This window comes from Hemiscyllium ocellatum, chromosome 12, assembly GCF_020745735.1.
Source record: "Hemiscyllium ocellatum isolate sHemOce1 chromosome 12, sHemOce1.pat.X.cur, whole genome shotgun sequence".
Classification (NCBI taxonomy): Eukaryota; Metazoa; Chordata; class Chondrichthyes; order Orectolobiformes; family Hemiscylliidae; genus Hemiscyllium; species Hemiscyllium ocellatum.
In genome coordinates, this window is record NC_083412.1 from 43,480,198 (window position 1) to 43,503,412 (window position 23,215).

The 23,215-nt window shown below is 40.5% G+C and overlaps 1 protein-coding gene across 1 annotated transcript in view; it reads left to right on the top strand.

Moving 5' to 3' along the window:
• Positions 1–23,215, top strand: part of igsf11 (immunoglobulin superfamily member 11) — a 180,105-nt gene that overhangs the window by 106,180 nt on the left and 50,710 nt on the right. Inside the window, exon 2 of the mRNA XM_060833005.1 lies at positions 7,435–7,598. Coding sequence (XP_060688988.1) covers positions 7,435–7,598 — 164 coding nt within the window. The remainder of the gene's footprint in view (positions 1–7,434; positions 7,599–23,215) is intronic.

The following is a 23,215-nucleotide window of genomic DNA, read 5'->3' on the forward strand; positions in this document are numbered from 1 at the left end:
ACATTAAGCCCTTCTTCAGTAATGAGGAAAGTATGCCAAGCAGGCTAAGATAAAAGATAGGGCAGAGGGACTTGGGGGAGGGGCATTGGAAATGCAATAGGTGGAAGGAGGTTAAGGTGAGGGTGATAGGCCGGAGTGGGGGTGGGGGCGGAGAGGTCAGGAAGAAGATTGCAGGTTAGGAAAGTGGTGCTGAGTTCGAGGGTTGGGACTGAGACAAGGTGGGGGTAGGGGAAATGAGGAAACTGGAGAAATCCGAGTTCATCCCTTGTGGTTGGAGGGTTCCTTGGCGGAAGATGAGGCACTCTTCCTCCAGCTGTCGTGTTGCTATGGTCTGGCGATGGAGGAGTCCAAGGACCTGCATGTCCTTGGTGAAGTGGGAGGGGGAGTTGAAGTGTTGAGCCACGGGGTGGTTGGGTTGGTTGGTCTGGGTGTCCCAGAGGTATTCTCTGAAACATTCCGCAAGTAGGCGGCCTGTCTCCCCATTATAGAGGAGGCCACATCGGGTGCAGCGGATGCATTAAATGAAGTGTGTGGAGGTGCAGGCAAATTTGTGGCGGATATGGAAGGATCCCTTGGGGCCTTGGTGGGAAGTAAGGGGGGTGGGGGGGCAGGTGTGGGCGCAAGTTTTGCATTTCTTGCGGTTGCAGGGGAAGGTGCCGGGAGTGGAGGTTGGGTTGGTGGGGGGTGTGGACCTGACGAGGGAGTAACAGAGGGAGTGGTCTTTTCGGAACGCTGATGGACCATAGCAACACGACGGCTGGAGGAAGAGCGCCTCATCTTCTGCCAAGGAACCCTCCAACCACAGGGGATGAACTCAGATTTCTCCAGTTTCCTCATTTCCCCTCCCCCCACCTTGTCTCAGTCCCAACCCTCGAACTCAGCACCACCTTCCTAACCTGCAATCTTCTTCCTGACCTCTCCGCCCCCACTCCCACTCCGGCCTATCACCCTCACCTTAACTTCCTCCCACCTATTGCATTTCCAACGCCCCTCCCCCAAGTCCCTCTACCCTACCTTTTATCTTGGCCTGCTTGGCACACTTTCCTCATTCCTGAAGAAGGGCTCATGCCCGAAACGTCGATTCTCCTGCTTCTTGGATGCTGTCTGACCTGCTGCGCTTTTCCAGCAACACATTTTCAGCTCATTCACTAAATGGTCTGAAACAACATTGTTTCCGGCAGCATTTTCTCAGCTACAACAAGCCATACTTCAGAAGAATGCATGTTCTGATGTTCCCTGCCGTAGACAACAGGGAACTGCCTTGATAATTTTTACAGCGTGACCTCTCTCCCTTCTTGAAAACAGTTACACTGATCACACTCCTGAATGTAGGGGGAATTCTTTTTCCTTCTAAATCTACAGGGTGAGGTCATGGAGTCATGATTTGAGTCGAGGCCTACTGGCTTTGAAGATCTGAGTAGAATACCATCACAGCAACAGGCTTTGTCATTTTTGATGGCTCATTGCAGTTCTGCCATCAGTAGAGTTGCTTTCTACCACATGGTACTGGGAGGTAGCTGAGAGAATATCAGCTGTTATCAGAATGGTTGAGTAGATGTTTGAAGTGTTTTTTTTTCAGCATTGAAGAATGACATTGTCTCTCTTTGAAGCTGATACTATTTTGTGAGCAAAAGGGACTTTGTTGATTTGACTTCGATTCATAGCCCTGGTGACTTCATAAAAGCTTTTGAGTATCATGACAGTCAGCGTACTGCTCAAATTCTTGACCCTTCTCTTCCCAGTCACCTTTTTGATGTTATGGATTTGTATTTGAGTGACAATGATACCTCTAGACTTGCATGAACGAATGTATCAGCAATTGTGTATTTAAAGGATGCTTTATTGAGTTTAAAATTATTTGTTGTAGAATTGGGTAACAATTGATGAAATTCCAGTTTTGTTGTGTTTGCAAAATGGACAGTAGTGGATCTGATATTTATTATACATACATCCTCCTTCTCTTCTGTGGTGAAGCAACTGAGAAGGCTATAAAATATTCTGCTACTACCTGTCACTAAAGCTGAATTTCATCCCTTGTGGTGTCCCATGGCAGAAAATATGAATGTGGATGAATTTTCTGGATTCTTTGATATTAAGGTTGTAGTCTCTTTCATTCAAAGTCATCCGAGAATCCTCAAACCCAGAAATGTTTAGAGGTCTGTGATGCGTACATTTGTAGGATGGAATTTAAATCAGTTTTGAGATTGGGAAAGTAGCGATTTTGTGGGTAAACTAATTTAGGTAAAAATAGTTGACTTCATTAGGCAGTAACAATGAAAGAGGAAAGTCAATGAAAGTATCTTTTTTATCTAACCATGTCTAATGCAAGTCAGTTTTAACCAATTCAAAAATGTGATCACTGTGTAAGTTTGGAATGACGAATGTAAAAGAATTGAAATGTTTTGTCTTATGGCAAATAATGTGCCTGTACAGCAGAATTTTTGATCTGGTCAAGCTTGATGGCCATTTTGCAGTATCACTTCTTAATTCTATCCCAAACTGTAAGTTATGAAAGATATTTGGGACTTTTTATTCTTTGAACTGCAGTAATGCCATTCTTATTGGCCCACCCATCTTGCCAGAAGTTGTACTGTGAGGACAAGAAGAAGAAAATCCCTGTTTTTTAAATATCTGCCACCTGGCTCATGGTGGAGCTGAATGAAGATCTATCTTTTAAGTGGATAAAATGGCAGTGATCAAAATCATGAGGGGAAATGCAAAGTTGCTGCTTTTATATTTGTTATCTGACATTATTCCTGCTTTTACAACGCCTGTAAATGACTCTTAAGTCGCAAGTTGAATATAGGAAAATTGAAGTGGACAGGTCAGGTGCAAGGAGGCGTGCAACTATGCAGATTGAAAGAAAAACACAGGAACTTGGAAAGAACTTCTGAAAATTTTCACTCCTGCTATGAGTTCAAAGTTTTACTTTTGTAACATTTAGGCTGGGTACATAAAAAACAGTAAAATCATAAATGTATAAAAATGTGTTGGGTACAATGGCTAGTTAAGCAGTGGATTATACAGCTCACAGCTTGTTGTGTGAAATGTAACCCTAAATATTCCTTTGACTTTACAACATGAACAAAATGTTCTGCAAAAAAAGAACCAGGAACATTGAAGTTGCCTAGTTTGAATCTACTGGTATTCTCTTATTGGGAGCAGAATTGTGAGGAACGTGCTGTATTTATCCAGAGTTTGCACTGTTTAATAAGGTACCTACAGTTTAAATTGGATAGAGGTTTCCTTTCAATGTTAAGTGGATTGAGACAGTTTATTCCTAGCTTTGTTTCTAGGTGAGATGCTAAATACTCCTGTGGTATTAACTTGTAATTTATTCTTGAGTCATTGACTAAACAGGAAAAAGATCCGTCTGCTTTGTTTTTGCAGTCGTCTCATGTTGAGTGAAAAATACCATTATGGTATCTAAAAATAAAATTGATTATCCAAGTTCATGCATGTAAAAGAAAAATAGTAATTTAGCAAGTTGTCAAAATGGATAGAATTGGTTAATTCCCAGCTGTGATCTGTAGCATGAAAATGAAGGGGGAAATGTGCGGAGAAAACCGTCACGCAGTTGGTACACAATGTGTGCGAATTACAAATTCATCAGCGTTTAGGTTACATGGAGCAGTATGTTATGGTTACAGTCTTGAGTTATCAATAGCAATCTCATCGCAAACCCAAACGATCATGGGTTCAAACCCTATTACAGTGAACTGAGCATATATCTAGATTGACCCTTTGTGCATGATACATTTTGGATTGGATGTTAAAATGCAGTGCCAACTACCAGAGATGGTAAATCCCAGGCTACACTTTGAAGAACAGGATGGGTGGTTTCCTGTTATCCTGAACACACTTCATAACAATATAAAATAAAGCTTGTTTCTCTTTCTTTGGCCTAAGATTCTGATTGTCTCACAAAGGTTTTATTTCAATTGAAAAGCTATTTCACAATACTTAGCAAGACAAAAACATAAGAAGTAAACCTAAAATAAATGTAAAATTTTTCCAACTTGACATTTGAATTAAGAAAAATAGAAAATTAGCCCAAAGTTGAATTGTGTAAAGCTACTTAAAGTACTTGATTCTCCTCTTGTGTTCTAATTACTCCCCTGTTAGTTCTGATGGATCTTATTCATTAAGCTGTAATGCTGGTTCGCAGTGTTAGAGAATTTAATTCTCCATTAAACTCTTTGCAACTCTGTGTTGTTCTTTGAGTACTGTTGTTGTTTTAACTCTGAACAAGTCAGTAATCTCAAATTATATAGAAAGGCATATAATTTTTGAAGTGGCCCAAAAGGGTAAAAAGTAGAATGTTCAATCAGAATTCTATTCTGACAAAATTTAAGAAATTTATTTCATCTAATTGTCACCTTAAAGACAAAAATGTATTGCAATCTGAAGGAAAATCACTTTTCTTTGAACTGGATTTGTCAGTCATATCGCCAAGATGCCTATGTTAAGCAGCAACGACTAGCACAAAAGTACTTCTTAATATGACTTTTGGAGGTCAATACTCCACCTATTGGGCAACCAAAGTAATTGACAAAAGTCATTTGGCAAAGGCAAGGCAATATCAATTTATTTTGAGAAGGGTTCTACGCAAAGCTGCCTGATTTAAAGTTTTATTCTAGCTAGGACTATTATAGAACTGTCAATTATAGTTATGGAAAGAATCGAATGTAAAGAAAAAGAAGACCATTGTAACTTTTCAGTAACAAACAATGCAATGCTAGTTTAGACAGTGGGTTGCAGTCCTTAAACCAGATCGTTGATGGTGTGAAGAGATGCAAGGATCTGCACAGATTCTCTAAACATTGCATCAATAACCCTGTTGGGAGAATAACGATATCATGGGGTAATAGACAATATGCCTTCTGTGTATTTATTACTTTTCATATACAAGAAATACTATAAGGTAGTATTTGTTGATCATGTGCTTTAATAAAATAGATAGTTAATTTGAAGCTATGCCTCATTTCTTGTTGAACATTCTGAGCATTGTTTATTACCGAAAGTGTGGTCATCCATGAAAATTATAAAATCTGCAAATACCTCTTCACAATACACAGTAGTTAAGAAGGTCACTAAATTGCTTTGACAATGTAAATGTAACCACCATCCTTAATAGTAGAGTATTAAGTCCCGAGAACTTTATTGACTGGAATTCTCACACACAAATAATGTCAGCTCTCGGATGCCATCAAAGACTCATACTTAAAAGTTAGCCTTCACTTAATTCAGTTTTGTTGCAAGAGAAACTGCATAACAAAGAAACATAGGAGGTGCAATCAGGGTCTTAATTTTTTTAATTTCAAAAATAAAATGTTTTCGTAAACATATTTTGATTATCTGTAAATTGGTCATGCCATACATATGTATACATTCCATTACTTTGCATACAGGGATCGAATAATCATTAATATATACATTAATATATTAATGTATGTTTACCATTAATATACTTAGCTGAGACGTCAGCGGAGCCCACTTACTGCGTGGGCCCCCGTTTTTTGGCAGGCAGACGTTACACGGTGGTCTTTCCCCATCGCGCATTGGTGGCAGCTGCCCCAAGCTTCAGAGTGTCCCTCAACATGTAGTCCTGGATCTTGGAATGTGCTAGTCTGCAACACTCAGTCGGGGTCAGCTCCTTCAGCTGGAAGATCAACAGTTTTCGGGCAGACCAAAGAGCGTCTTTCACTGAGTTGATGATCCTCCAGGCACAGTTGGTGTTTGTCTCGGTGTGCGTCCCGGGGAACAGACAGCAGAGCACGGAGTCCCATGTCACGGAGCTGCTTGGGACGAACCTCGACAAATACCACTGCATTCGTCTCCAGACTTCCTTTGCGTAGGCACATTCCAGAAGGAGGTGTGTGACAGTCTCGTCCCCTCCGCAACTGCTTCGAGGGCAGTGTGCGGCACGGCAGAGAGTCCGGGCGTGCATAAAGGGTCTCACAGGCAGAGCCCTTCTCACCACCAGCCAAGCCATGTCTTGGTGCTTGTCAGAAAGTTCTGGCAATGAGGCATTCTGCCAAATGACTTTGACAGTCTGCTCAGGGAACCACTTTATAGGATCCACCCTCTCCTTTTCCCGAAGGGTCTCAAGGCTACTACGTGCTGACCACTTCTTGATGGACTTGTGGTCAAAGGTGTTTTTCTTCATAACTTTCTCTATGAAGGATAGGGTCTTAATTGATATTACTGAGTAGCTAACAGAATGCTAAGGAAAAACTCACATTCTGAATCAATGTCTTATTGCTCTAAAACAACCTTTCACTGCTGGTTGAAGAGAAAGATTTCTATTTTAAAATCTAAGACTAGAGCCTTATCATGTAACTGTCTTGTTTTAGTACCAAATTAGAGAAATTTTACCAATTCTTCTAAAAGCTGACTGAGTGGTGAGTTTACAATGTATGTAAACTAAGTCTTGGATGATTTGACCAGTTGAATGAGTCTGAAACACAAAACTTGGGTGTGAACATTGTTAGCGGTAGTGGTCAAGGCAATTTGGGCAGATGCGTTTGGCGGTGGGTAAAATTGGCCTGTATCTGTACCGTGAAAGAGATTCCACTAAATTTGTAACTTTTTATTTATCTCGCCTGATCTGTCTTCCATTGGAGTTCACATTTTTGGAGATCACTTCCTGTTTTCAGTGTCACCTTTATTTGATTTTTAAATTAAAATATCAAATTGGCAGAATAGTTACTGTTAAAAAAGGTTGCAGTGTAGAGGTGGCTGCCAATTCACTTAAATCTGTTTTGTGCTATTGCTTAGACCAATCTCCTTCTACCATTGCTCCTTCCACCCCCAATTTCGTCTTGTGATGGTTGGTCGCAGAATTTCTATTTCAGTTTCTATTTTTATTTCATTTTGAAGCCTGGTTTTCACTTCAAAAGCTGTTCATTGAGAGAGTGAAATATGATCTGTGATGGAAAATTGCTGAGAGTTAGTTAACATCTGAAAGAGTGAATTATTTTCAAATGCTGTATGACCTTACCCCCTTGTATGCTATAAAAAATGGATTATCCATTGAAAAATTCAACCATTTATTGTGGAGTGGAACGAGTGCAAAACTGTTTTCAGTTCTTTCAGGTTTGTGAAGCAAGGCCAGCTTGTAAAAATTCCTGATGAGAAATAGCCTTGTCCTTTATCGATTATTAAGGTAACAGGTTCCATTCTGTAGCACGCTTGTGGGATTAATGCAATATTCGTAATTCACAATTGTCAGGCTCTGGCATTATCTGATCATTTTGATCAAATTACACACAGACCATAGATTTTAATTCAGTTTGTACACTCTATATGCAAAGCTCACGAAGATTGCATTACACAAGTCATACTATGTCCAAGAATAACTTGTTTATCAATTATTTCAACGGTATTAGTTTTTATTGTACCCGTTCAATATTATTAACCTTTTCTTGGCAGGTTGGGTGGAGTCATTAGAAGTTACTATGAGTAGCAAGAGTGTGCAGGTTGCCCGAGGTGAAACAGCCGAACTGCCATGTACATTCATTACAAACGCTGCTCTAAATCAACTGAACATCATCTGGACTGTGACACCTCTCTCAAATGCCAATCAGCCAGAACAGGTTGGTCTATAAAATTGTTGTTTTTATAAATTGGTGTGTTCATGCTTGCTTGTCATCCAGCTTGTACAGTCGGCAAATGTCATGGACCCTATTTATGAGAATGCTGATGAGACTAATCTTGCAACTTGGGGGACTGTAGGAATTTGAGAGTACAGAGGAATCTCAATTGTCCGAATACCAATTATCCGAAAATCAGATTATCTGAAGAAGATCTCGAGGTCCCGATGGAAACACTACATTAAAGTTGTGTTTCCAACAGTAATCGCATCTTTTGTTTACAGTGATTCAGCAGGCATCGTCTCCAAATGACTGACTGCCCGCCCTCTCTCTCTTCCTACACTTCCCCCAGAATTCTACACAGGGGTGTACCCTAAACCCCACTTCCCCAAATAATCTCTCCAACATTGTCCTGTGCAGAGCAAAGGTGGAACCTGTCAAAATGTTGCAGTAAAAATTTGTGTGTGTGGCTGCGTGTGTGTGCTATTTGGAGACTTACCCCACAAAGGCAACTGCAGCAGTCTTGCTGTTGGTGTCCAGTCCAGCTGCCTGGGAGAGGAGGTGGGCATGTAAGGGGTTGGGGACGGGTTGGGAGGGGTGGGGGCAGTGTCTTATGGAGTTTGGGGCGGGGGGGGTTGTTGCACAGGGTTGGGGGCGGGGGGAGGTGTTGCACAGGGTTGGGGGTGGGGCCTCGCACGCTGTGTGCTGCTGCAGTCTCCTGAAGGAGGAGCAGACTTTAAAAAACTGAGCCCCAGAGGAAAGGCATTTAATCGATTAACCGAATAATCGATTATACGAACGAATTAGTGCCCACCCATCATGTTCGGGTAATTGAGGTTCCCCTATATATTGACCAGTGAAGATGGAATTGCTATAGATAGGACAAGGTTAGTAGACTTCTCAAGTAGTTTGACAAGGGAAGTGACTGACTTGTTTGACTGCTTTATACCTCCGTATTAGAGTATGTGATTCAGGCAATGGTTGGACATCTAGATTACCATGATGTACTCTCTGGTGCAGCTGTCAATGGCTCCAGTGGCAATATATTAGTGAATAGGCTAGCAAAGTCAAAAGAGCGAATGGGCAGAGCATGGCTATCAATATGCGTAACTTGTATGATCTTTATGGAGAAGGGGAAATCCTTTACTGTGGATGTGGAAAACTTGCTCAAAACTGGTTGTGCTAATTTGCTTAACCACTTGACCAATTTGTGTTGTACAGAACCAGGCATAAATAAGATATGCATCATCTGAAAGGGATATCACTTTTGTGTATTTTGGGAACTCCAGGCACCACATGGAAAGAGTGCACCATGAGGAGAAACTCTGTTGTCAGAGATGACTTTGAATCCTGATTTGTCCACACAATGCATGATCCAATTCTTAATTGGCCAGGTGATACATGCACATTGCATTAACAGGTCATGGTCAGTCTTGGGTTGGCTAGGTTGTGTCTGACTATTTTTCATTGATTTCTTTAGAAGTAGTGAGCCCCTTTCTACTTAGATTCATTCGTTCACTTGTCAATCATCTTATAAGTTCAGCCCTTTTTAGTTACAGCTTGTCCCAATCCTCTACCAAGATAGGATGACATCAGTTTGTATGTCTACTTAATATGCATGATCTCGCCTTCCAGTGCTTAACTATGATCTTGAATTTTCTAATTAATGTATCCAAACTATTCACAACAACTTCATGACTACAGAATTCATGACTAACCCTAATTCTAATGTTTTTAATATATGCACACATACATGTATACGTCCATTGCCCGATTACCAACTTTGCTCTAACCTAAACCATTTTGCATTTTAAAGCATAGGTTATGTGCAAGAGACAAGTTATGCTCACTCAAAAAGTTTGATTTCATTAGCCTAAATCATAAAGCAATGAAACCATCAACCATTGATCTGGACTAAATGGTTTCTGTTAGAAGAAAATCATTTAACAATTAACCACGCTCAACCTGAATATAAACTAATTACATATTCGATTTCAGTATCATCAATTATTGAAAAATTGCTCATCCTACAAATTAGGTTGTGATCATTTTTCCGTGGTCTTAGGTGGACCTGATGGAGTTTTCTTTGGTAAAAACTATGTCTTTGGGTCTAGATTTTACACCAGTAACAAGTATGCCATTGTTATTCTTCTAAAATTGTCAGCAATTCTGAGTCTGTACTTTTTCCATGACTTTACACTTCCTATTGACCAAAAGACAAAGCAACAAAAGCAGGCCATTCAGCCCATTTGAGTCTGCTCTGCTATTCAATTACTTCAGGGCTAGTCTAGTTATCCTCAACGTCACTTACGATCTTAAAGACACAAGTTACATCATGATTTTCCTTCCTTTTCCCCATAACATTTGATTGCCTTATTGATTTAAAAATCCATCTATCTCTGCCATCAGTATACATAACAATACAACTTCTCTGGCCCTCTGTGATTATAGAATGTACAGATTCACTGCCCTCTGATAGAAGAGATTCTTCCTCATCTCTGTTGCAAATGGCGACCCCTAATCCTGAGATTATATTCTCTGGTCCTGGATTTTTCCATGAGAGGAGACAAACTTTCCACATCTACCTTGTCAAGTCCCCTAAGAATCTCTCATGTTTCAATTAGGTAAGCAGTTGATGTACCCCCAGAAACTCCAAGTAGTCACCCATTAAAATTTGCCCTTTAGTGCTCGTAACCATGCTGTGTTAACCATTGGAAAAAAGTTTCATTTAATGATTGAAATGCCACTATTTTAAAATTAAAATCAAATTTGTATTTACTGCTGAGCATCCTCACTGATGCTTAAAAATAAAATCTAATTTTATATTTATGGAATGCCAAATTTTACCATTATAACAGAATAAAATACTGTTTAATCTTGTGTATGTCCCAATCATTGAGGAGAAAGTGAGGTCTGCAGATGCTGGAGATCAGAGGTGAAAATGTGTTGCTGATGAAGGGCTTATGCCCGAAACGTCGAATTTCCTGTTCCTTGGATGCTGCCTGACCTGCTGCGCTTTTCCAGCAACACATTTTCACCTATGTCCCAATCATGTATGTTTTTCTTTACAAATTATAATTCAAAGTAAGAACTCTGTGTGATTTATTACCTGTTTTGCTGACTGAGAGAATACTTCAGTATGATTGGTTATTTTTCATGTTTGACATTTCGTACTGGATATTTTGAGGTCCAGTTTAAACTGACATCAGGTAAAGGAAATCCATGATTCAGAGGTCTCTGGGTTCGATTTTCTTCGAGGTCAATGCCTCTGTTTTTCTTTTCCAGTTGAGCAGCTAAGTTTTTAGCTTGTCCTTTTGGATCTTGTTGACAAATTGTCATTGAGAATCATACAAGCTGTTAAATTATAAGCATTTTAAAGGAACATCGCTAAAGGGCCATTTGTGAAGCAAGCCGAGTCACAAGATCAGTTTGGCAAGATAGATTCAAATGACTGTGTGAGCTTACTGGTCAGTGTGTTAGCCTGCAGATTGAAAATTCATAAACTTACATGGAAAGATATAATGTTGAATTGTGAGCTAGCAACAGAAAACAAGTTTAGAAGTTACTGGCTAAATGGTTGAAGAACCAACTGTTGTAACTGCTCTTCAGGCAACTAACCTGTATGCAATTGTGTTCAGCTCTGCATTTTTGAATTGTAAAGTCCTCAGGACCTCATTATGTACTACTTTTCTTGGTTTACACATCTCAAAGACATTATAAATAAAACAACGCCAAAAAGCCAGGTGAATCATTGCAAATGATCCCAGATTTCCTTTTGGTCATGCAATCTACAGATGAACAAATTACACCTGGTCAACCTTATTGTAGCGAAATGAATTGACTGCATTACACAATGTATTTTGTGACTCTACTTGCTTTGCAAAAGTGCCTTGAATGGTACTCTTTTATGCAATGTGTCCCAAATGGCACAGCTTGACTCCAGCATGTTTATTTAACTGAGAACTCTATTATTACCTTGTTCCCTTTTGAAATCCTTTCAACCATGAAAATGTATGCACTGCCAACCAGAAATGAAGGCAGTTTCAGTTTATAGAATTTCTTCAAAATATTTTAGGATAACAACCAAAGCTTTATGCATCTGGCTAAAGCAATGTAAAAGAATACTGTGTGATAGTGACTAGAATATGCATCAACCTTTCAATAATAGGTTTGGCAGTCTATAGAGTGTTATGGTCAGGTCATGGGTGAGACTTTCTTTTTTTTCCCATTTGTTTGAAGAAAGTATGGTATTTCTATCTTGAGAGAGTTTGAGGAAGTAGACATTCAAAATTTACTTCTTTGTGACAATCCTGAGTTTCAAACTTGTTTGTAATTTTTATGGGCTGCAAGTCGTTTTGGACTTGCCTTTTCCAAGTTGGACTCTACAATTTGTTGCCACACATGCACAAAACTAGTCCGGCAACACCTTGTGCAAGTGATTAGTTTTATCCAGTGCGGCTCTGATAATCTGTAATCTTTGAGCACTTTTGTGCTTTATGGCATTCATTGCAATACAGCACAATTCTGCCATGCTCTCACTGACCAATGTAACTTTCTACCATCATACTGAAACTTATGATGCAATAAGTCATCCTCATGTTCCCATTTCTTACTTCATCTATTTTGCCTAGAGCTGGATCCAGCAGTATCTCCTTTCTTGTTGGATTGAACACTAGGTGCTCTCCTGAACACAATCCAGGAATGCTTGTTCCTTGCTGCCCCTTATGCTACCACTTATCAAACTTTATACAGGTAACTAAAGTTCCCCATTACAGCTACTCTATGATGTAGCTTCGGTAACTTCTTGGCAGATTGGTTCCCGTACCCCTTTGCACTAGTATGTGGCTTGTAGTTTGCGTCAAGCAATGGATGCTTCTTAGTCAATTTAGCAAGAGCGAAAGAATATGCCCTTGAACATGCTGAAACATTCTTTTTTTCTGGAACTACAATGTTTTCTTTAGCCAATAATACCAACTTTCCTTTTTATCCTTTTCCTATCTTTTCTGAATACCTTATAACTAGGAATATTTACCACTTAGACTTGTTCTTCCTTCAGCCAGATCTCCATGTTTGCTATAGCATCATAATACAACAAACCAATCTTATGAATGATGGTCTGCGCATTCATGTCTATGCCAAGTTTGAGTATCACTGACTGAGCCGGAATTTATTGTCCATTCTTGGTTTCCCTTAATTGGGAAGGTGATGGTGCGGTGCTTCTTGATCCGCTGCTGTTCATTTGGTGGAAGAACATCTACAGTGCCATGAGGAAGGAAGTTCCAGGATTTTGACTGACTGAATTATCGCCTATATATTTCTAAGTCTGGATGATGAAGGGCTTGGAGGGGACCTTGCAAGTGCTGATATTCCTGGATAACTTGCATTCTTGCGCTTCTAGATGGAATTTGTTGTAGGTGTAACCTTGATTTATGCCATTACTTTCTCCTTTATGCCAAATCCACCAATTAACTTACTATTCTTTGTTCCAGGGATATCTGCGATCCCGACATTTCATGTACTCTGGTATTACTTTCAAACATTCTCTACTGGGCCCCAGACTCCTGCTGATTTAGTTTAAACCTTTTCCAATAGCACTATCAAAATGCCCTAAAAGATGCTCAAACTCTATTTCAATTGAGATGCAATGCAAATGATGCACACAGGTGCCATTTCCCCCAGACGTAGTCCCAGCCTGACAGGACTGTAAAGCCCTTCCTTCTGCACCACCTTTCAAGTCTCTTGTTTCATGCACTCAGTGACATATCTAAGTGAGGTAATTCAGAGATTGTTACAGTTTACTAACTTTCTGTCAAGATCCCCAGGTTCTGATTGCAGGATCCTATCCTCCTTTCCATCTGTGTCACTAACACCATTGTGGACCATGACCTTTGGCTGTTTGTCCTCCCCAGAAGAATTTCCTGGTCTTTAAAATCACCAGGGTGTTTTCCAATGCACTCAACTATTCGAGATGGTTGTCAAGGGCCATCCATGTAAGTGCAAAAAGAGTCCCATGGTATCAACAGGAATTTGGTTGAACTGTTATCTCTCTGCCATTTGTGGCTTGACCCAGAGAAGGTAGGGGTGTGTGTATTTGTGTGTGTAAATTACCAAACGAATGAATTAATGCAGCAGTCAATTAGGGATTTTAGAGTTCAGAAAATTCTTTGTTTTCCTGAGCTGTTTTCCTGAGCTGTTTTATGGGCTCCTAGGAACCTTCAAAGTCAACAAAGTCTTTGGCTTCACATAAAAAATGGGAGACAGTTCGAGTGAAGCATAAATGCTGGAATGTGAACTAGTTGGGCCAAATGACCTGTTTGTGCTGTGTCCCCTCTAAGTGCCATACTGAACCTGAAGTCATTCCTGCTGACATCAAATTATGGACTGGAAGAATCTGTCAACTAGCTCTATTCAATGAGTCGTTAATGTAGCTGCCTGTTTTGCTCAGCTGTGTAACAGTTGTGATGATCCCTGCTGAGCCAGCTTACGAACTGCTTCCACTCTCACAGATACAAAGCTATTCCTTTGCTGTTTTCAACCTGTTTGCAGATTAATAGTCATAAAGTAGCAAAAATACAGTTTACTCATTTGATTGTCTCCAGTACTGTGAATTGCACGTAGAAGTATGTGATGAATATCTCCTTGTGTTGAATCTAATTAGTTTTTGACTGAGCGAAGGAAGTATGGTTGCAGGTCTGTTGGAACTGAGCAGATCTGATTGAACAACTGCTGGTTTAACATCCTGTACTGCAACAGCAGCATTCCTCTAAAGGCTTGGCACTTCAAAGCCGAGTTGAACAAAATGTGAAATGCAATCAACATCGGGACACATTGGATCAGGTGATCAAAGTATGGTCAAGAAGTAGCTCTCGAGTGCCTTTAACAGGGGATAGAGAAGTGGAATTTTAGAGCTCATCACTTAAAGCTGATTACCTTTGGTGGAGCAAAACAAATTATTAATTTGCAAGTGGCCAGAATTGGGAGTAGCTCAAGGGATTTTGGAGGGAAAAATGTTGGATGTGCTGAAAGGGGACTAATATTTGAGTGCATTTGATGTTTGCTGTGAGAAAACTCCATGGTTATGTCAATTAAATTATTGAAATATTGCATCTAGCTCTCAATCTGGTGTCCCAATATATTAGATTGAATAAAGAACCCTGCTGTAGGTTTGAATCCAAGGTATTGATTTAATAGACTCAACATTCATTCAAAGATCACAAAGAGACTGCAGTTAGGGTTGTTGATCACAGGGGTTCTTGTGAGGCTACTTCCTTTTACTAGTTTTCCCATTTTACTAAACATCACTGCACAGTTGAATGTTATGGCCTCCATAATATCTTCCAGACTTTTAAGGATCTTGGAACTTGCATTGGTAATTATATGAAATAATAGGGCTCAGATATTAAACTTTGCAGGCAGACTGGTTGAAATCCTATTGCTGAAATGTGCAGTTGAAGGAGGTCTAAAGCTTGACCTATGGGCAGCATACCTTTGATTACTTCATTTTCATTGTCACTTGTCCCTCTTTTGTATTAATGTTGCCACCTGCAATACTGAATTCATCATGCCAACTAGCAGTAGAAGTGCTTTGTACTGTTATAATTTAGTAATGTAGGAAGTGAGTTGGACACTACATTCTTTCTTCATCGCCTCAGATGTCCACAGATCAGAAGCAAAGCTTATGTTGGACAATGCATAATAAACCTTCCCTTTCAACAAAACCTACATGGCAAAACTTTGAGTGGAATATTCAATCCCTGTGTCAATGTCAGGGATTCACATGTAGCTGCCAGCTTATTGAAAAATTGTGGTGCATTGACTACAATTATCCCATCGTCACCATAGACTAAAAACTGTTGCAATTCAGTCATCATTGTTTCTTATGAGTCCTCAGATCAAGTGTTGGTCATTTCAATCACTGTGGTTTTCCCTGGTGTGGTTCTTGCCAATATATCAGAAATGAATTAGCTAGTGCAAGAAAACAAGGGTTGGTTTTTTTTCCAGTGGATGGGGGAGGAGTCTTAAATTGCTTCTCCCATCTGCTGTAAGGTCTCCATGTATTGAGTTTGATTTGGTTTCTAATGAACCTATCATACACCTCTGGAGCAGGTGCAATTTGAACCTGGTCCTCCTGGCTCAGAGATAGGCACAATCGCTCGCTGGGCCACAAGATCCTCTGATCTATTGAGTTTGAAGATTTTTTCCCACATTGAAAACAACTGATGCTACTTAACAGGGTCCTTTTTCAGTTCACACCTTTTTCCAGCTTGCTTGCTTTGGTTTTTCCTGAAGTCAGTTTGTTTCGATCGGGTCACAAGGAATTAAGGGCTACAGGGGGAATGCTGGTAAGTGGAGTTGAAATGCCCATTGGCCATGATTGAATGGCGGAGTGGACTCGATGGGCCGAATGGCCTTACTTCCACTCCTATGTCTTATGGTCTTATGGGTGAGGAGGAGTCGGATGGCTTTCTCGAGGTATGTGTACCTTGAAGGATATGTATTTTAAAACAATGATATCATAATTACTGCCTCAACTGGATGTGATTTATTAGTCTCCTGACTTGTGTTCAGTCTACAAGCAGCTGGAACAGATATTAGACATGCTGCACTTAATCTTCCAGTTAACTTTATCTGTTTATAGTATACCTTCAAGTAAACAATTTACGTTAATATTAGAGCAAAATACAATGGAAGTGGGAAATCTGAAACAAAAACAACATGTTGGCGAAACTCAGGTCGGCAGCATCTGTGAAGAGAGAAACCAGTTAACGTTAAAGTCCAATACAACTTTTCTTCAAAATGCAACTAAACTGCATTATTGTTTGGCCAATCCTTATCATGTTTGATACATTTGAGCTGAAGTGAAGAATGTAACACAAGATATTAGGAACATACCTGTACCAGCTGCAGGAGCATATGTTATGCTGTGGAAAAGTTGCCTTATTGGGTTGCATGCAATTACTAAGAAAATCAAAAATAAACCTCAATGAGAGGACATCAAATTTTAACTCTGGTTCTCTCTGCGGTCCAGGTTGACTGGCTGATTTTTTTTTCAGGTATCCCATATCCACAGTTTTCTGCTTTTTGTCTTTATAATGATTGAGCACCATGCCCTCAATTAAGTTTGCTTCCTATGTTTTTTCTAGGCGTGTGTGGGACCAAACATCATAAGAATTAAGGACTGATGTAGGCCACTTGGCCGTTTTCAGCTTCCATAGTTATTTATGTCTGATCTCCATCTCAACTCCATTCTCCTGTAATCTCCCCACAACCTTTTGATCCCACAGTACCCAAAAATCAAATGACCTCCTTTCTGAATATATAAACAGCCCTATCTCTCTAGATAGAGGATTCAGAAGATTCACAACCCTTTCAGTGAAGACATTTCTCCTTATTTCTATCCTAAATGGTTGTCTCCTCTTCTGAAGCTGTGACCCTGTGTTCTCTCTGAATCATTTGTTTCAGCAACTACCCTGTTATGTCTGCATGATATGGCTGTTTAATGTCAGGTCACAGTTAGTTCAGAGTTGATTGTTGAATAATGATTTACGATTCAAACTGAATCTGAATTCACGCTATGTGCAGATTAATGATGTAATTTAGAGCATTGTTTAACTAATGGAGTTATGTCAGTGATTTTAGCAATGAGGTAAAGCCTGAACTCTTGACATATATTTGTTGTTTGCAATGACAATTATGAGGCTTAATTATCATAAGCGTATGAAGTCTAAGCATGACTTAACAGCCCAAAGCGTGCCTTTACTATGTGAGAATATTTAAGTGTCTTTTTAAATAAACATCCTTTTCCTCATGGGGACATCCAGAGTTAATTAGACACCTTCCTGAATCCTTAAACTGTGTATTCTACCTTCCTTACTCAAGTTGAAGAATGCAAAAGTGAAAATAAATGATCATGGGGCAAGAGATAAGCAAAGTGTAAATCAAACCATCAGTACTTAATTGGGATTGAAACCCATTTGCTGTCATTAATAAACATATTGTACTTACACACTGGTGCATTCTTGGTGATATAGCAAGTTTGAAAACTGCCTATCTGCATATTATTTCTATCAGAAAAAATAATCTTGTCGTTCAAAAATTATTTTGTTGTTTTTGAAGCAGCCTGGTATCATTTGATCTGATGAATTTTAGTCACTCCCTTTGTGTACAAATGATACACTTTTTCTATTCAGTCATGGAGTGTGAGTGCTGTTGGTTGAGCCATCAATTACTGCCCATCTCTAGGTGCGTGTGTGAAGGTGATGGTGAGCTCCCTTAGAATAATAGTTACATAGCATGAAAACAGACCCTTTGGTCCAACTTTGCACCAACCAGACAGTCCAATATGACTGAGTCCCATTTGCCACCATTTGGTCCACATTCTTCTGAGCCCTCCTTATTCATATACCCATTCAGATGCCTTTTAAATGCTATAATTGTACTCTCCTTCATTCTGGGAGCTCGTTCAATATATGCACCATCCTCCGCATGAAAACGTTACCTCTCAAGCCCTTTTTAAATCTTTCCCTTCTCACTTTAAAGCTATGCTTTCTAGTTTTGGACTACTCTCCTTTTACCTAGGAATAAGACCTTTGCTACTCTCACTATCCATGCCCCTCATGATTTTAAAAGCCTTTATAAGGTCACCTCTCAGCCTCCGATACTCCAGAGGGAAAAAGCTCTAGCTATTCAGCTTTTCCCTATAACTCATATCTTCGAGTCCTGGCCTTTTGAACTATTAGAGATACTTAAGTGTGGAGATATTCACAATGCTGTGACAGAGGAAATTCCAAGATTTGGACCTAGTGATAGTGAACGACTGGCAATATATTTCCAAGTCAGGGTGGTGAGTGGCTTGGGGAACTTGCAGGTGGTGATGTTCCCTTGTCCTTTTAGATGGAAGCACTGGTGGGTTTGGAAGATGTCTAAGGATCTTTAGTGAATTTCTGCTATGCATTTTCTAGATTGTACACACTGTTACTGAGCGTGGTGGTGGAGAGGGGGAGGCAAATATTTGCATACATAATGCCAGTCAAGCAGACTGGATGCCGTGTGTGGTGTCAGGCTTCTTAAATGTTGTTGGAGCTGCACCCATTCAGGCAGTTGGAGAGTATTCCATCACACTCCTGACTTGTGTCTTGTAAATAGTGTTCAGGCTCTTGTAGATGGTCGGGGGTGAGTTATTATGAAGACTATGGTTAGTGAGAAGGAAGCATGGAACCTGTGGAGCGGTGAGAAGGGCTGGAAACCAGGTTTGATTATGCAGACAGTGCAGAAGAGCGAGTAGAGGGGAATCTGAGGATTTGGGGTTGGGCCCTGATGCACCCAGTGCACCCTCTGAAGGAGTGCATCATCTTCTCAGCTTTGTTCACGTCAATGCTTTTTTTAAAAATGGAAAAGAGCTACTTGCACAGCTATATTTTGTCATGGTTTATTGGGGTTAGTTGTGCTTTTAGCAACTTCAGTTATTATTGATTATTTGCTTGCATATTGTATGAGATTTGGAATGCTGCTTCTGGAACATGCCCACCCTCACTATTATGGGGCAAGCTTGGGGTGAGTGGGCAGATGACTGGCTGGGCATCCAACCATTTTTTAAAATCTAATATATTTTTATTAAGAAAAAATAGATTTTTAAATATTGCAACAAATACAAAACAATGCAATTCAAAACAGTACAAAAATAGTACAAAACCTAAACCCAAATAATAAAATAGTTTCCCCAACCCACCATCCTATGCGAATGTATAAACATATAGAGAAATATAAAATTTAAAAAAATTAAACTAGCTATTTAACTAAATAAATAAATACCTAACAACCAACAAATAGATAGTAATAACTCAGCCTAGCTAAACAAATGCTCATACATTCACAGTTACTCCTCCCTGGGTATTGGACTCATGAAACACAATCGTTATGGCTATATAAAAGCCCTTGTTAGTGTGGCAGATAAATCTGTGTCCAGGTATTTCAAAAAGGGTTGCCATGTCTTGTAAAAATTCTCAGTCTTGTGGTGTACCATAGTTGTGAGAAAATCCAGGGGAATATGCTCCATAACAATCTTCCGCCAATCCAACAGGCATGGGGGGATTTCTGATATCCAACCTGGCAAGGTGTTCTTCCTTGCACAGAATGTAAGAATATTGAAAAGTTTTTTCTTATGCGCGTCTGCAGGAAATACAATGGGTAGGCCCAAAAGGAGAGAAATAGGGTCCTTCTCCACCCCTACACCCAACATCCTCTCCATTGCACCCACCACAGCGCTCCAATATGTTTGAAGCCTGTCACAAGACCAAAAGCAATGGGTAAGAGTGCCCGTACAGACCTTGCACTTGGGGCATGTTGAAGATATCCCTGGTTTAAATTTTGACAAATGGTCTGGGACTAAGTGGACCCTGTAGAGAATCTTCAACTGTAAAGCATGGGTCCTATTGCAAATTGATATCTTCCTTGCATTCTCAAAAATATCCTCCCATGCCTCTGAAGAAGCTTCAACACCCAGCTCTCTTTCCTACATCTTGCAAAGTTGATCAAACTCATCTGAGGTGGCACCCCCCAACTGGTGATATAGAGTACTGACAGAGAGAGTACTCTTAGCCCTTAGTACCTCTCTTTCTATGTCAGATTTGTGGGGATCAGTCAAAAGTGTTTTTTTTAATAAAATCTCTAACTTGAAAAAAAACGAAAGAGGTCTCTATTAGGTAACTCTTACTTCTGTACGAACTGATCGAAGGACATCATTACATCTCCCTCAAACCAATCACCCATGCTAGATATACCCCTAGCTGCCCAACATTTAAATCCTAAATCTATCATACACGGTTGAAAACCCGGCATACCCACTAAAGGTATAAACAAAGACGTTTTGCCAATATTACCTTCCCTCAGCCGAGTTGCCCTCCATGCTTTAACAGGATTGATGACTATCGAGTTATGGAAATATTCCCTAACTGTCCTCACCTTGTCCAAAAACAGCAAACTGGTAAGGGGGCACCTTGCCTGGGATGCTTCGATATCTAGCCATATTGAAAGAGGGTCCCCACAAACCCAATCACTCTCATAGGTCAAAAGTGAGCTTAATTGGTAATTTTTAATATCTGGAAGGTCTACTCCCCCCAATCTGTGAGGCAACTGTAGTTTGGCTAATTTAATGAGGGGCCGTTTACAGTGCCAGATAAAGGAGCTGAACCAACTGTTCAGTCTCCCGAGTGTTTGTTATTGAAAATCGGGGGAGCATCCGTATATAGGGTATAGCAAACGAGGGAGAATATTCATCTTAATAAGTGCTATCCGACCCGACCACGAGACCGGAAGTGCCTCCCATGTTTGGCGATCTTGTTTAATTTTCGCAAATAATTGAGTAAAATTGGCGTTGAACAGCCAATCCAGACCTGGAGTAATGAATATGCCCAAATACACAAAAACCCAATGTGACCACCTAAATGGGAATCTATAGTCACTCTCAAGAGCCAACTCTTTCGTAAGACCACCCATAGGCACAGCCTCTGATTTAGCAAAATTAATCTTATACCCTGAAAAAGCGCCAAACGCGTGAATGCATTGTATCAGGCAAGGCACTGAAAGTGCTGAATTTGTCATGAAAATTAGAACATTGTCTGCATACAGTGAGATCTTATGTAATTTTGACCCCACTTCTGGAGCTGATACATTGAGATCCCCATGAATGACCTCTGCCAACAGTTCAATCACCAACGAAAAAGAAATGGTGAAAGAGGACAGCCCTGCTGGCTGCCCCTAGAAATATTAGAATTGCTTGATTGTACCCTGTTGCTAATGACTGCAGTGAGAGGTACACTGTAGAGAATCTTTACCCATCTTATGAAAACTTCACCCAGACCAAACTGGTCTAGAGTATAGAAAAGGTAATGGCCACTCAACTCGGTCAAATGCCTTCTCTGCATCTAAAGAAATCACCAATCCCTGTATTGACTGCTGTTGGCATGTTTGAATTACGTTAAGCAGCCTCCTAACGTTATTGGAGGATCTGCAACTCTTTATGAAGCCTGTCTGATCTTCTTTAATAATAGAGGGTAACACAGTCTCCAGCCTTAACATGAGAGCCTTAGAGAGGATCTTAAAGTCCACATTTATGAGTGAGATGGGTCTGTATGAAACACAGTTTTCCGGACCCTTCCCTTTTTTAAGGAAAAGTGAAATTTTGGCCTCTCTCAGAGATGGTGGGAGACCATCATGACCGTATGAATCATTAAACATATTCAGCATCGAACCTGACAGTATACTTATAATTTTCTTATAGAATTCACTGGGAAGTCCATCAGGACTGGGCACCTTTCCACTCTGATGCTGCCTGCACTCTTTGCTCTGGTAATGGGGCATTGAGAAAGGATTGTTGTTCGGGAGTCACACCCGGAAGCTTCAGATCTCTAAAAAAAAAATAGGATTCCAATTTGACCTGCCCCTCCTCACAATTCTCAGATTGGTATAACTTAGAGTAAAATCTTTGGAATGCCACATTAATCATTTTAGAATCACATGTTAGGTTCCCAGACCCCTCCCTAATCACTGTAATGGTTTGTGGGGCACTTGTCTTTTTGGCAAGGTATGCTAAGTATTTGCCTGGCTTGTCACCATGCTCGTATAACCTTTGCTTTGCAAAAGCCAGTTCCTTCTTTGCCATCTGCATGAGCACGGAATTTAGTGCAGACCGCAGTGCCGTAATCCTCTACAGTTTGACTGACGAGGGTCTGTCAAAATAGGCCTTCTCGGATGCCTTCAACCGTGCTTCATGGAGGCGTTGCTGCTCACCCTTCTGCCACTTCCTACTTGTGAAATATGAAATAACTAACCCCTGGCATAAGCTTTGGCAGTTTCCCAGAGAACAGGTGAGCTATCAACTGAGCCTATGTTGATGTCTAAGAGTGCCCGAAATTCCCTAGAGAAATACTCCACAAACTTGCTGTCCATGAGAATAAAGGGGTCCATTTGCCAGTTCCTTGAATCCACTGTAACATCCTTAATCTTAACCATGAGTTACACTGGAGCAGGTCTCTCAGCTGCATCTCATGCTTCTGCAACACGAGAGAGACTGGAGCCAGCTTCTCTTCAATCTGTTTCCCCAGCATCTCACGAGATTTCGAGAGCTGGTTCACCAGGTCCTAAGCTGCAGGTCTGGCCTTGGATGCTCCTTCTCCCTTTTTAGGCATTTCTGGACAGCTGAAAATACAGGTAAGTCAATTTTTAAATGTTTCTTGGGGCTCCATAATCTTTCCAATGCCCTAAGCTCGGACTGTCCTGCTCCTGCTGCAATGAGAAGCTCTGCAGTGTGATCTTCTCAGATCGCCGCCATCTTAGATTCCCCCATCCAACCATTTTAAATGCCATCACTTGATTAGATTAGACTTACAGTGTGGAAACAGGCCCTCCGGCCCAACAAGTCCACACCGACCCGCCGAAGCGCAACCCACCCATACCCCTACATTTACCCCTTACCTAACACTACGGGCAATTTAGCATGGCCAATTCACCTGAGCCGCACATCTTTGGACTGTGGGAGGAAACCGGAGCACCCGGAGGAAACCCACGCAGACACGGGGAGAACGTGCAAACTCCACACAGTCAGTCGCCTGAGTCGGGAATTG